Genomic DNA, 11,527 nt, shown 5'->3' on the forward strand with positions numbered 1-11,527 from the left:
TCGCGTTTGAAAATCAAAGTATTAACCGCACTGGAATATATTCTGCACTTAATACGGGAACAATGATACCAAGCAATGCACGAGTATAGGCAATCTTACAGCATGCCGTTGTGTAACACACTTCTAAAACGAAAGTAAGGGTGTAATGTATGTTTTCTATTACCCGGGAATTAACTAATATTTAGCATTCAAAAGTGTTTCTACTGTTGTTTTGTTATAAAAAGGTGCTATAAGCCGCATCGAAATATAAACCGCACCACCAAAAGAAAAATATGGGGTATAAACTTCGGCTTTATTTACGAAAAATATGGTATGTACTTCAACACAGGATGGAGCAGCGCACTAACCATCAGTTATACACACACACAAAAATCGAAGAAGAATTGAGGAAATACATCAATTAAATGTTTATAGTAGGTATTTATTTTGTGATATCCACTATAAGGTTCTTCTATGGATGTCATGAACCTCGGATGGCACTTTTGTATGCAACACTGACATTGATATTAATTCCGTCTTCTGTTCAAAATGTCCCCATATAATTAGGAAGCGCATACCACATTCTTATGGTAAAATGTGTGTGTGTGTGTGTGTGTGTTTGGGAGAGGGGGGGTTGATTAATAATAGACATGTCTTTGTGATGAACAGGTCCATGCAATAAATGGGTGGGGTCTTCCTATTACTTTTTCACCAGCTGGATAACATCCTCGTCCACCATGACATGGTCTTTGCCCACCTTCTGGGGGTTGTGTTTCACAGAGGCGCCCCATACTAGTGCGCTGGAGAGAAAGGGAGGAAGAGAGAGAGATATTGGAGTGAATGAAAGTCCTGGGGGGGAGGGTTCGTCTGCAACAGCAATTCTATGAGGCTTTGTGTTCTACACCATCCAGTCAATATGAATGTATTTGTCTGAATAATAACAACCATTCAATCAATACATCATTAAATTTATAGCAAAAAGGGAAAGGATCCTTAAAAGCTCTGTCGAGGGAGCATTTAACAGGAGGGGCAGATTACTGTTGTTCACACCTTTACTTTGCAGCCAATACGGGTAGAAAAGAGAAGATTCTCGTATATGTATGTGTATATATATATATATATATATATATATACATATATATATATATATATACATATATATATATATATATATATATATATATATACACATATATATATATATATATATATATGTGTATATATATATATATATATATATATATATATACACATATATATACACACACACACACACACACACATATATCGCCAGGCAAACTGTACAATACTCACTATTTGAACTCTTTGATTAGGTTTTTGTGGATCTTTAGGCAAAAGTCTTCCACAGCGGTGTGACTATCAGGAAGTACCACTGGGGATGTGTAGTCTGGAAGCTGGCCTTTGGGTTTGGTGTATCTGGGGAGACAACAATACAATTGTATATTCAATCTCTGAGAGGATGCTCCGTATTTAATAAGAGCATAAGGGCATAGTTAAATGTTCCCAGGATTTGAAATTCTGCTTTGAAGAATCAGCCAATCATTAAATTTACAAGGCCTGTTAGTTGAGCCCCAGCATCCTTACATTCGCACTAACTGCAGATAGTCCCAGATCTTCTCCAGCAAGTCGTCAAAGTTCCAGCGATGGTGGGCTGAGATAGGCACACAGTGAGGCACCTTGTAGATGATGTCTAGTTCCTCTATGGAGATCTGGTCGATTTTGTTGAGTACATAAATGCATGGGATGTACACCCTTGAAGAATAAATCAAACCAAACTTTATTGTTGTATGCCTTTCTACAGTTCTTGGCAGTTGTCCACAGATCAGCAAGTTTAAACCTTAAGACCTAAACTATAAAAAAGGATGAAATACACCCCCCCCCACCCTCCCATTGAATGAAGCCTGGAAACGAGAGATTGAAAATAATGCAAATAAATAAAGGGGGGGCTGCATCTCCAGAGAACAGCAGCAAGCCATTGGTTACCTGTTACCCTCCACTACATCAATGAGGTCGTCGGCAGTGGAATCACTACGCAGGGTGATGTCGGCATTGTGGATCTTGTACTCTGCGAGGATGCTCTTCACAGTGTCTGCATCCAGCTCACTCTGGGCACACTGAGGACAGAGGAGAGACAGGAGATCAGTGGAGAGACAGGTTACAGACCATGAGATGTGGTGTATATCAGGGTGATTACACTCATAAGTTGATGAGAAAAAGAAAATAAATCCCCCACCCCCCTTCTCGCCATGAAAAAGGGGAGGGCTGTTGTGGAAAAGAGGAAAGGAGAGCTTGACTGGAATAATCAAGGGTTATGATGAATTGGTGGATCTGAACTGCCTTACTGTGGCAGTAAAGTTGATGCCCCCTTTGTCCTTCTTCTTGAAGCCGATATTGGGTGGCTGCTTGTTGAGGCGGATGCCAAAGCCCTCCAGCTCATGCTCTATCAGTTTCTTATGGCCCAGAGGTTTGAGGACATCCAGCACGATGAGAATCAGGTTGCAGGTCCGGGCCACTGAGATGGGGAAGGAGGGAACATGATGGGGAGAATACCAGGGACAGCAGGGCTGGAAATTGCAACCATTTTGGTCGCATATGAGCCCGAAATTGTGTCTGTACGACCTCAAAATATATTTGAGAGTGCAAATAATCGTTATGGTGCGACCCATTTAAATTTCTTTACAAAATGCTCGCAAATTAGCCTACTGAACAGTATGTGCCTGCTGTGAGCTGATAGTGACCATTGTTCTATCCAATGTTCTATCCAACGTTACATAACCAATTAAACTTTCTTTTCGCTCTAAACTTTAATGCAGATTTTAGATTGGTTAATATTAGCCGTCAGTCACTCCTTGTCACTGCACTCCGTTGTCACGTGATAGGGCGCAAAATAAATCTATAACAATAAAATTGTAGTTGTGGTGCTTCTTAATATTTGGTGGGTGCTCCAAAGTTTTTGCTGGTGCTCCTAACTTTTTAAAGTTTGGAGCACCAGTGCCACCAAGTAGGGATGGGAACCTTTACCAGTCTCACAATTCAATTTCAAAATGATTATCAATCTTTTCAGAAATTGCACCCATGTCAGTGCAAAATACCAGTGAATCCCCCAAAATAAAATATTAATATGCTTACATTAAATGTAACCTAGAGTATTTCAACTTTGACTTCCATTTGTTCATGATTTCCCCCACCCATTCCTACTTCACAGGTAGTCCTCCCTCACCAGCAATGACCTGCCTTCCCCTTCCTTTGCCGTCCTTGGCCCCTTCAATGATTCCTGGGAGATCCAGGAGCTGACCAGACAAAAGGAAAACCATAAGCATGGAGATCACAACAACTATATCAACACCTAGCAGCCCAGTAACAGCCTACAGGACATTTATTACAGCTCAAGAATGGGAAAAGTGGAAAGCTTAAAGAGGGAAGTTAATGGTCGAAAATTGGCAGAGATAGAAGTGTCCTTGGAAGCATACCTGGATCTTTGCACCTTTGTAGCGGATCACTCCTGGTACGGTAGTGAGGGTGGTGAACTCGTATGCAGCAACTTCTGAGTAAACGCCAGCCAGGTTACTGAGCAGAGTGGACTTGCCTACTGAGGGGAACCCCACAAACCCGATACGGGCATCTCCAGTTTTTGCCACATCGAAACCTATTCAACAAATGGAGCACAGTACAGAATGGCCATCTTTGAAAGAGTGACACCATATATACACACCATTATATGACTTGATGCTCAACTGTAAGCCAATAAAATCACAGGGTTGCTTTTATGTGCACCAGACTAATAGTTTTATGCAAAAGTTTGGACACCCCTTGTCAAAATTTCTGTTACTGTGAATAGCTAAGCAAGTAAACGATGACCTGATTTACAAAATACATAGTTAAAGATTACATTTATTTAATATTTTAAGCAAGATAACTTTTTTTAATTTCCATCTATTAGTTTCAAAATAAAAAAGTTCCCAAAGCAAAAGTTTGGGCACCCTGCATGGTCAGTACTTAGTAACACCACCTTTGGCAAGTATCACAGCTTGCAAACACTTTTTGTAGCCAGCTAAGAGTCTTTCAATTCTTGGGGGATTTTCACCCATTCTTCCTTGCAAAAGGCTTCTACTTCTGTGCGATTCTTAGGCCGTCTTGCATGCACTGCTCTTTTGAGGTATATCCACAGATTTTCGATTATGTTTAGGTCAGGAGACTGAGGGCCATGGCAAAATCTTCAACTTGCGCCTATTGATTTTGAGGTGTGTTTAGGATCATCATCCTGTCGCAGAAGTCATCCTTTTTTCCATCATCAGATTTTTGAAAGACGGTGTGATGTTTGCTTCCAAAATTTGCTGGAATTTTATTGAATCCCTTCTTTCCTTTACTTGTGAAATGTTCCCCGTGCCTCTGGCTGCAACACAAGCCCAAAGCATGATTGACCATCAACTTGACCTCCACCGTTCCTGTTAACTGCCATTTCTTAATTACATTACAAACAGAGGAAATGGCTACCTGAAAATGCTTTGCTATCGTCTTATAGGCTTCTTTGTGGGCATCAATTATTTTCATTTTCAGGGTGCTAGGCAGCTGCTTTGAGGAGGCCATGGCTGCTGATTGTTGGGACACGGTTTGAGGAGTCAGAGGCTGTTTATCAATCCACGTTTTTCTCCGTTCTTGTGTTCTTGCAAACCTGTTTGACGTCATCTTTCATTGCCCAAGTACGGTTCCAATCCAAAGAACACTAGTCACCAAGAACGCCAAAAATACCCGGAAGTGTTCTTGATGCGGCCCTTTTATCGAGGATGCATCGGATGGTGACTTGGCCAGCGAGAACGCATCTGATTTCCCGGAAGTCATTGCAAGAACACACGCATCTCAAATCGTTCTCAGTCCTTGCGTACGTTCTTAGCGTTCTTCGGATTGATAAACAGCCAGAGTATATAAATCTTTGAAATTTACATCACCTGGCCTTTCCTGTCGATGATTTTTTACAAGCCACAGCACTAAAAAGCTAATTAAGGTTTGAGACCTTGGTAAAAGAAATCTGTAAGCTCAAGCTTGGGGGTGCCCAAACATTTTCATGGTGCTGCTTTCTTTTTTTTAACTCAAACTTTTCAAACTTTTTACAAAACTAAAATACAGTAATCTTTCTTAAAATGTTGAAAAGAACGTTCCATCTTTAACTTCATGCTTCTTTAAGAGATCAGTTCATCTACTCACTTAACTATTCACAATAAGCCATTTTGACCAGGGGTGCCCAAACTTTTGCATAAAACTAGTGTGCTGGCACGTGAGTTTTATGACAAAATCATATTTAGCACTATATATTTATAGCCCATAAATGTAGTCCATTACTATCTGCGCACTTCCTTTATGCACTTTTGTATTCCGATTTGAATACAATAATCTGCGAAATGATTACATGTTGCGTAATACCTTCCCCTGGGCCTCCTCCACTGCCTCCCTTTGGTGTGATGAGCTCTCTCCTCAGCTTGGCCAGACGGGCTTTCAGCAACCCCAAGTGGTGAGCTGTGGCCTTGTTCTTCTGTGTACGAGCCATCTACCAAACAAGACAGTGTGATGATTTTAGATCACTTCATATTCTAGACATTATTACATATTTAAATATAGGCCTACATGGTAGTAGCTAGCGAGCTAGCTGGCTAGCCGGTAAACGTCAGCTACTCGTCTACGGTGAATTACATAAGGCAGTTGCTACTTGCTAGCAGCTGTCTAGTCTGCAGCTAGCTCTGGGTCATTATAAAGAAGCCACGCTGAAAACGTGACAGGTTGCTAACTAAGCTAGTCAACTAGTTTAGCTACAGTAGTTCTAGCGTTCCCTAAAATAACTTACCTCGTTCTCTATCTCTGCTATTTTAGCGAGTAAACTCATTTTGACAATCCTTCGATGTAATCACTTACAAAGACTACAGTATTTTAACAACAAAGGTTCTAAATTGTTCGGATTTAGTGTCGCAAGCACACTACTACAGCTAGCTAGCACTCATACTTATTTGCGCTACTGCGTTTGGAATCTCGCTTTTTCACGCGAGGAAAGCAACGATGGAGCGAGCCTGCTGATATTCATACATGCAGCTTTGGCACCATCTATTGGATGTTTACGTAACTACTAGAAAATATCTGATATACGCCTGATATATCTAGCCTGGTACTAACCAGACTCGTACATTGCATTTACAGAGAGTCTGGCCCAAGCAAGCCCCCACCCCTCGCCCCTCGGCTTGAAGCAACGGCCCCGGTGGATGTAGGTGGTATTGCATTTCGTGTTTGACTTCCGACTCTTCCGGTCGTTTTTATTCTATTAACTCCAGTCAACATTTGCAAAGCTATCTCCCCCAATAATTTTTGTTCGATTCTCGAACCTGGCTCATACTACTAGCTTTTTCATAGAATAATTTTTCCTGATTTTTGCTAAGTTTGAAACCAATCCGAAATGGGTAAACTAGCACCCCATTTATTTGCTTACGTCAATAAAAGTTGCCTGCAAATGTGCTCGCGGATACTAACAGGGCACGAGCACAAAAGTTCACATTGGCCGATAGCCGATTTACCTGGAGCTGAAAGAAATGGCTTGAGTTGCCTGCCCTGTTGTAGCAAGTTTAGCAAATGGTTGTCACACATACATGAAATGTTGTTAATATAGTTTATTCCCGTTATTTTAAAATAGATTTGATTTTTCGTAAAAACGTTCATGACATGATGGCAAATATTATATTATGTTAAGCGTGAGCATAGATTGTTGACATGTCTATCTGGAGCAAAGACGAAGATTAATAGTACTTTAACTGATAACCACAATAGGAAATTATATATATATTTAAATAATATTAGTCTTGCCTTCAGAAGCTTTTGTTAAACACACTCATTATTCTTTTTTTGATCGTGTGGTGAATGAAGGTCCCCAGTGACTCTATGTTTCACCCCCACTTATATCTGATGGAAACGTCTTGTATATAGTTCTGTTAATATGCCTCTTTCAAAGGCACGTTCAATAAAGTAATTATATTTTAGACACACTTCTCAATTTATTACATTATTACCAAGTCTTGTTAGATCACGTTATATCCATTAATAGGCGTTTGGGTTAGGGTTAACCCTAGGTTGAACATATAAAACACAAGCCACATTTCTACACTGATGTTAAATTGAAGGCAGTGTGATTTTCGTGGCATTTCGTTTGAATATAAAGTTGACAGTAAGCTATGGTAAATCTGCATTATGGAAGATTTCTGTTACAAAAATAACTATTAAGCTTTCTTTGCCTGGCGAGAACAACGACGTGTGTTCATGTTAACAGTTTATTTAATCCGATACAATGCGTTGGAAATCATACTCAAATCACGAAGAAAAAAAACAACATATGTGATGAGTTCCACCTAGAATAGCCCTATATTTAGCCCTATAGCCTATTTCTAAAAAACAAGTGAAAGGAATACTATACAGTGACAGCATACATTTCCGTAAAGTTTGCATCATGTCTATGATTCTTATCGGACTTGTACCCCATTCTGCCACTGCAATGCCTTAGCTCACACGCTCGCAACCATATAAATCTATGCTCGCGACTGGTTGTCGCAAAGTATGACGTGTACAGCTAGTTGCAAGCGTGCACGAGGTCTCGGAGCTAGGGAAAAAAAAGAGCCACTGTTTAAAGCTAGACCGGAAGAGTCGGAAGTGGAAAGATGGCGCGGTCCAGTTTCGTACTCTCGCTTGCCTCACTGCGCCACTGAGCACTTTTCATAGAAATGAATGGGGACGCCATCTTGGAAGACAAAAGTTGCTTCCTCTAGTTATATTAACTCTATGGTCTGGCCTCGCTCCATTGACAAGCGTTGACTTCCTTGTAGGCGGGTACTCTGTTGAAGTTTAAAACTATTGGATCTGCCCAGAGCCACTCTGATCTGCCATAACCAATCGCTAGCGTTCGCCTTAGCCAATTCCTTCACCACTACTGTAACAGAGCTAGCTGCCGTAGCTGGAAAATCTAACTGTTCCCGTGGGGAGGAGGGCCACAACATCATGGCCACCAGCAAAACTCAGCAAAACTTGTTCTTGCTCCGGCTTTAGCTGTTGGATATTCGGCAACGTTGCCACAACGGACCGAATGGCTTTTCTCGCACCTTTCTCCGCCGCCATTATGGAACTACAACACAAACTAGTGCACAACATCAACGTCATCGTTCTCAGCCACTCCCTCTGTTCGCTGATTCGCCGGTAGAAAATCAACCTGAAAAATCTGACTTACGTACCTCATGGCCACACCTATGTACAGAAGCAAAAATAAAATTGAGCGGAAGTACGTAGGAGGGCAGAGCCAGGCTATGATATATCCTCCCCTAATCAGAATCAGAAAGGGTTTTATTCGCCATGAAAATTAGCACAGACAAGGAATTTACTTTGGCAGGAAGGTGCATACATTAAACATATAGGAATCCTAAAACTTAAATATGTGGTCTAACTAAAGGTACAAGTCTACCTAATACTAATAAAAAATATAAAATAAAATATAAAGTAGCCAAATAATTTACAAATACAAATAGTTCAAGGGATACAAATAGTACAAAAGATACAAATAGTGCAATTATTTGCAATGTGGCAACGTGTCATTGTGCAGATTGTGAATTAAGTCAGTGCGAGCTCTTGGCCTTGTTGAAGAGGCCAACAGCGGATGGGAAGAAACTGTTTTTGTGGCGTGTGGTATTGGACCTGATGGACCGCAGCCTTCTGCCGGAGGGGAGTGGCTGAAACAGAGTGTGTCCAGGGTGTGAGGAGTAGGCCACAATCTTCCTCACACGCCTCAGGGTCGTCGAGGTGTGCAGGTCCTCGAGGGAAGGCAGATTGCAGCCAATCAGGGAGGGAGCTGATGTTCAGTTCCCACTTGAGGTCCTGGGAGAGGATAGTACCCAGGAAGCGGAAAGACTCCACAGTGTTGACTGGGGAGTCGCACAGGGTGATGGGGGTGAGTGGGGCTGTGTTCTTTCTAAAGTCCACAACCATCTTCACTGTCTTAAGAGCATTGAGCTCTAAGTTGTTCTGGTTGCACCAGGTCACCAGGTTGTCAGCTTCCCACCTATAGTCAGACTCATCCCCACCAGAGATGAGCCCAATGAGGGTGGAGTCGTCCGCAAACTTCAGCAGTTTGACGGACAGATGACTGGAGGTGCAGCTGTTGGTGTACAGGAAGAAGAGCAGAGGGGAAAGGACGCAGCCCTGAGGAGATCCGGTGTTGATGGACCGGGAGTCAGAGACTTGTGTTCCCAGCTTAACGCACTGCTTCCTGTCAGACAGGAAGTCTGTGATCCACCTGAAGGTGAAGTCAGGCACGTTCAGCTGGGAGAGCTTGTCCTGAAGCAGGGCAGGGATGATGGTGTTGAAAGCAGAGCTGAGGTCCACAAACAGGATTCTGGCGTAGGATGCTGGGGAGTCCATGTGCTGTAGCGTGAAGTACATGCAAAGGGTCTGTCCTCGCATCATGTGTTCTATTTTCTGTGTTCTTTTGGTCACAATAAACAACCTGAGATAATATGGAGATGTCTGCTCTTTTCTGAGATAATTTACAGAGGGGATACACATTAAATCAGGTATTTCCTGCACAAAGTCGACAAACTGATAACAATCTGATAACAAATAACGATGAGATATTTTCTCGTAATCATGAGATCAGGATTCGTAATTACGAGATCTTTTCTCAATATTAGATAACGTGTCTAAATGGTGAATGCAATACGCTTCCGTAGGTGTAGTGTAAGCAAAACAGCAAGTTAACAGGAAAATATGTCCTGTAGTGTATGCGTCCAGTAGGCCTACATCAGGATACATTGTATGGGCTCACCACTAATTCTTCACAAACTACACACACACACAGATCTGTTTTACTGTCCTAGTGAGAACCAACAAGTTACTCCCATCCAAAGTTGTGTTATCCTTAAGGCCGATTTATACTTCTGCGTTTTTACGGAGATGGAGACAGGGAACGCCCTCTCCGTCAAGGAACGCCCTCTCCTTGCCCTCTCCGAGCCCCTCGGAGAGCTCTACGTGCACCTCCTGAAAATCCTTTGACCGCCATTGTTGTACGTTTTTACAATTCATATTTCAGATGAACAGTACATGTAAATCAGCATCTGAATTAAAATGTGACGAGAAATGGACAGTGTAGTTGCTGAAAATGTGCTTATTTTATTGATGAAACGGAAAATTTGTAAATTTGCTCTAACTTTTCGATAACCTAGCTAGCATCGCAGTGCAGCGCAACCTGGTCTTCTGGCAGTGAATTGTTTTCAGCACCCACAGCCTTCGGAGTACTATAAATTCAACCAATCCGTCCGACTCCGTGCGTGCGTGCGTCTGTCCGTAACGGAGTCGGAGAAGTATCGTATTATCGTATCGTAAGTATTCGGCCTTTAGCTAGTGTAGGCAAGTTTTGCAAAGCTAGCTATTTTAGCTATATTCCAAACGATTCAAACCATAATATCCCATCCCCTTATGGAGGATTATAGGGGCCAAAACTAAATAGATAATTACATAAATAATTAAATCATTGAATGGTTAAATACTTGAATCAATAAATAATTATAAAATACAAAGCTTAAATAAATGACTAATTATATCATTTAATGCCTAATTGACATACAAAATGTATGAATTACAAATTAAATGAGACACTAAATATATATAAATGTTACATGTATTTGTGTGTATATATATATATAGATTTACGTTTTCATGTGTTTACATTTATTTATTTATACTTTCATTTATCCACAGTGTAACTTGTTGCAGCAAAATAAATCTGTCGTTACCTGTCAAGTTTTGTTGCGTGGTAATTGTCATTGTTGTGCTGGTTTACCATTGTAACCATGAGTTAAATGACTGTTACGTTTGATAAGAAGAGCTGTATTGTTACATTGTACGCAGTAATTAGCTTCTTTCAGCTAATAATCTGCAGTGTCACTTGGCGAGGGCCCCCTAAACATTTTAATATATTAGTATATCATAGTAAATGGACATTTATTAAGTTTACTTCTTGAAGTACTTACATTAATTGAAACTGCACTTAAAAGTATTCCAAAGTATACTTTGAAGTACATTAGGAAGTATACTTCATGAACTGAAAGTGCACTACACAGGTTACTTTAGAGTATTCAAAGGTATACTTTGAAGTACTTTAGGAAGTATACTTCATGAACTGAAAGTGCACTACACAGGTTACTTTAGAGTATTCAAAGGTATTTTTTTAGGTACTTTACGAAGTATACTTCATAAACTAAAAGTGCACTACACAGGCTACTTTACAGTATTCAATAGTAAACTTCAAATACACTATGAGTGTACTTTAAAGTGTACTAAATGACCTAAAAAGTGGGCCAATTCAGTTGACTTTGTACAAAAATAGTATATAAATAAGTACACTGCTAGTATACTGTAAGTACCATGATAATAATATACTTTTTATACTTACATATACATACAAATTAAAGTATAATTATTTTTTGTAAGGATAAGCAGTTTTGACATCAGTAAACAC

At 40.6% G+C, this 11,527-nt stretch overlaps 1 protein-coding gene across 1 annotated transcript; it reads right to left on the reverse strand.

Annotated features, from left to right (window-relative positions):
- Positions 1–400: 400 nt before the first annotated feature.
- drg1 (developmentally regulated GTP binding protein 1) lies at positions 401–6,024 on the reverse strand. Its single transcript, XM_062478734.1, has 9 exons — positions 5,837–6,024; positions 5,419–5,542; positions 3,471–3,646; positions 3,221–3,290; positions 2,343–2,512; positions 1,984–2,114; positions 1,585–1,752; positions 1,294–1,416; positions 401–779 (listed from the first exon to the last, which is right to left on the reverse strand). Exons 1-9 carry the CDS (start codon positions 5,873–5,875, stop codon positions 680–682), a joined length of 1,101 nt encoding a protein of 366 aa, XP_062334718.1. The 5' UTR covers positions 5,876–6,024; the 3' UTR covers positions 401–679.
- Between the last annotated feature and the right edge of the window lie 5,503 nt (positions 6,025–11,527).

The sequence above is a fragment of the Osmerus eperlanus genome, chromosome 14 (genome assembly GCF_963692335.1).
Source record: "Osmerus eperlanus chromosome 14, fOsmEpe2.1, whole genome shotgun sequence".
NCBI classification, from domain to species: Eukaryota; Metazoa; Chordata; class Actinopteri; order Osmeriformes; family Osmeridae; genus Osmerus; species Osmerus eperlanus.